The 2,095-nt window shown below is 39.6% G+C and overlaps 1 protein-coding gene across 1 annotated transcript; it reads right to left on the reverse strand.

The window, feature by feature from the left end:
- Positions 1-405: 405 nt before the first annotated feature.
- LOC146487216 (melanocortin receptor 4-like) lies at positions 406-1,595 on the reverse strand. Its single transcript, XM_085084803.1, has one exon. It carries the CDS (start codon positions 1,593-1,595, stop codon positions 657-659), a length of 939 nt encoding a protein of 312 aa, XP_084940929.1. The 3' UTR covers positions 406-656.
- Between the last annotated feature and the right edge of the window lie 500 nt (positions 1,596-2,095).

Below are 2,095 nucleotides of genomic sequence, written 5' to 3' on the forward strand. Positions count from 1 at the left end.
ATTTGAAAATGTCATTCGCTTTTAGCTTACATACATATATTTGTTATCGGTAAAACAGCTTTCAAAGGAAGTAATTAGTTCCTGGTAAAATAAGCTACAAAAACAATTTTGTTGGCATATCATTTGGACGTTTTTGAGGGAGCATAACCAAAAGCCAGTTCAGACATATTTTAGAGGCCTTTGTTGGTGAAATAAGTGAAATCAGCAAGTGCACGCAATGCTAGAAAGAGCTGGCTTGAGTTCTAAAGGCTTAAAATCTAAGTCAGTGGTAGGGAAGAGGATTTGAAAGCGGGGCCTCCAGCGTTACAGGTCTAAGTGTAACATCTACTATGCCACACGTCAAAACATAAAGACAGTTGGAAGGGGGAGGGGGGTGGGTAGTTTATAAAGAAACTTTCGGGCTACGTCAGTGGGGGGTGGGTGGAGGTGGTGTTTTTTCTTTTTTTCTACACAGATGAGGTAAATTAGCCACTGGTACGACACACATAAGCTGACGTTCCAGCGTTAGCCCTTGGTTAGATAGGTGCGCGTTGAGGTGAAAAATATGTGATATTCAGAAAATTGAATCTCTAACATGTTCCCTAACATAGGAATAAACAGTCTCACTGCACCATCCGTGCTCCTCCAAAACGGTTGGCCTACTTTGCACATTTCAGTTAAGCCGAACAGCACAATAGTTGCTTAATAATACTCTTTACAGCTTGCCTCACCTCTCTCGTTTTCCAGCAGTAAAGAAGCGGGTTTAATGACGAGTTTAGGAAAACTAAAGTAAAAGTAAATTTGCTGACGATACCAAGAGAGGGAGATGGCCGTTGACTTGTAGACGACACAATTAGGAACACACCATTTGGTAGGTAACAAAAAACTAATGTTAATTGCAGCCACAATGCACAGGATACTGCCTTTCTGAATCGCGCTATGTTGAGCTGACTTGATTGGCTTGACAATTCAAACTCTTGAACTTCATTTTGGCGTTGACGGAGTTTCAGAAAAATCTTTGTGTAAGAAACGCTTGAGGTTGTTAAACATACGGTGGTCAATATCTGACTGTACTTAACAGCGATTTCATTACTTTTCACGTACATGGTTGAAAAGACAACAGAAATTACACAAAGCGTAGTTAAAAACATGTAAGTTCGCCTCAAAGTCACAACTTGTCTGTATTTGAGTCCCAACGACAGGGCGAGAAGCCGGTCCACACTTATTGCGGTCATAATCAACAAAGACATTCCACACAAAATATAACCTGTTACTATAAGTGAAACAAATATGTGGCGACAGAAATTCCAACGTTCGAAGATGGTAGACATCCAGAAGATGACAGCAAGGGGCTCCGAAACAAGACCAACACAGAGGTCGGATATCGCCAGACAGCGAAGTAGGAGTTTGGATGGCGGATGAAGCGAATTCTCTTTGTGAAGGGCGACCAGGATCAGAGAATTCCCCAGGATTGCCATAACAGACAGAAAAATGTTCACCGCGGAAACTGCAAGGCCTGTTACCCTGCTGTATCCAAAACTGTTGTAACCTGCTGAGCAAAACAGCTCTTCTTTTTTGATTTTCCCTCCATTTTCAGTGAAATTTGCTATCGTCATGTTACTGCAATATGAATACCGTTAGTTGTAGTCGTAGGCCTTAAGCTTATATATACACCCAGAATTCACCCAGCTTAATGCATACTCATTGCTTTTGCAGGTGTTAAAATCAAATATTGTCTAATTACACTTCCTCCTGTTGTATGAGCACAAATAAAAATTATGGAATTATAATTAAATGTCTAATTTCCAAAATAAAAGATGTACCTTTGAAAAATATATTCATTTTTTTTAAATGGCAACGTTACAATAAAGAGGAAAACTCTCCCTCTAGTTCTTAAAAATAACTTTTTGTGCAAAATAGAGCTGGGGATTTTTGTGACTGATTTTTCAAAACGTTCGTGTTTCGTTCAATTCCATTATCGCCTCGGGTACTTAAAATAAACTATCCACATATTTGTCCGCCAAAAACACTTTCTGTCAATCCATAAAAGTTGCGTCTTCCTGTCAGTGCTAATTACGAATGTGAGCACGTACAATTTGTTCTCTGATCTTCTTCC

This window comes from Pavona decussata, unplaced genomic scaffold (assembly GCF_977016875.1).
Source record: "Pavona decussata unplaced genomic scaffold, jaPavDecu1.1 SCAFFOLD_16, whole genome shotgun sequence".
In the NCBI taxonomy this organism is placed as follows: Eukaryota; Metazoa; Cnidaria; class Anthozoa; order Scleractinia; family Agariciidae; genus Pavona; species Pavona decussata.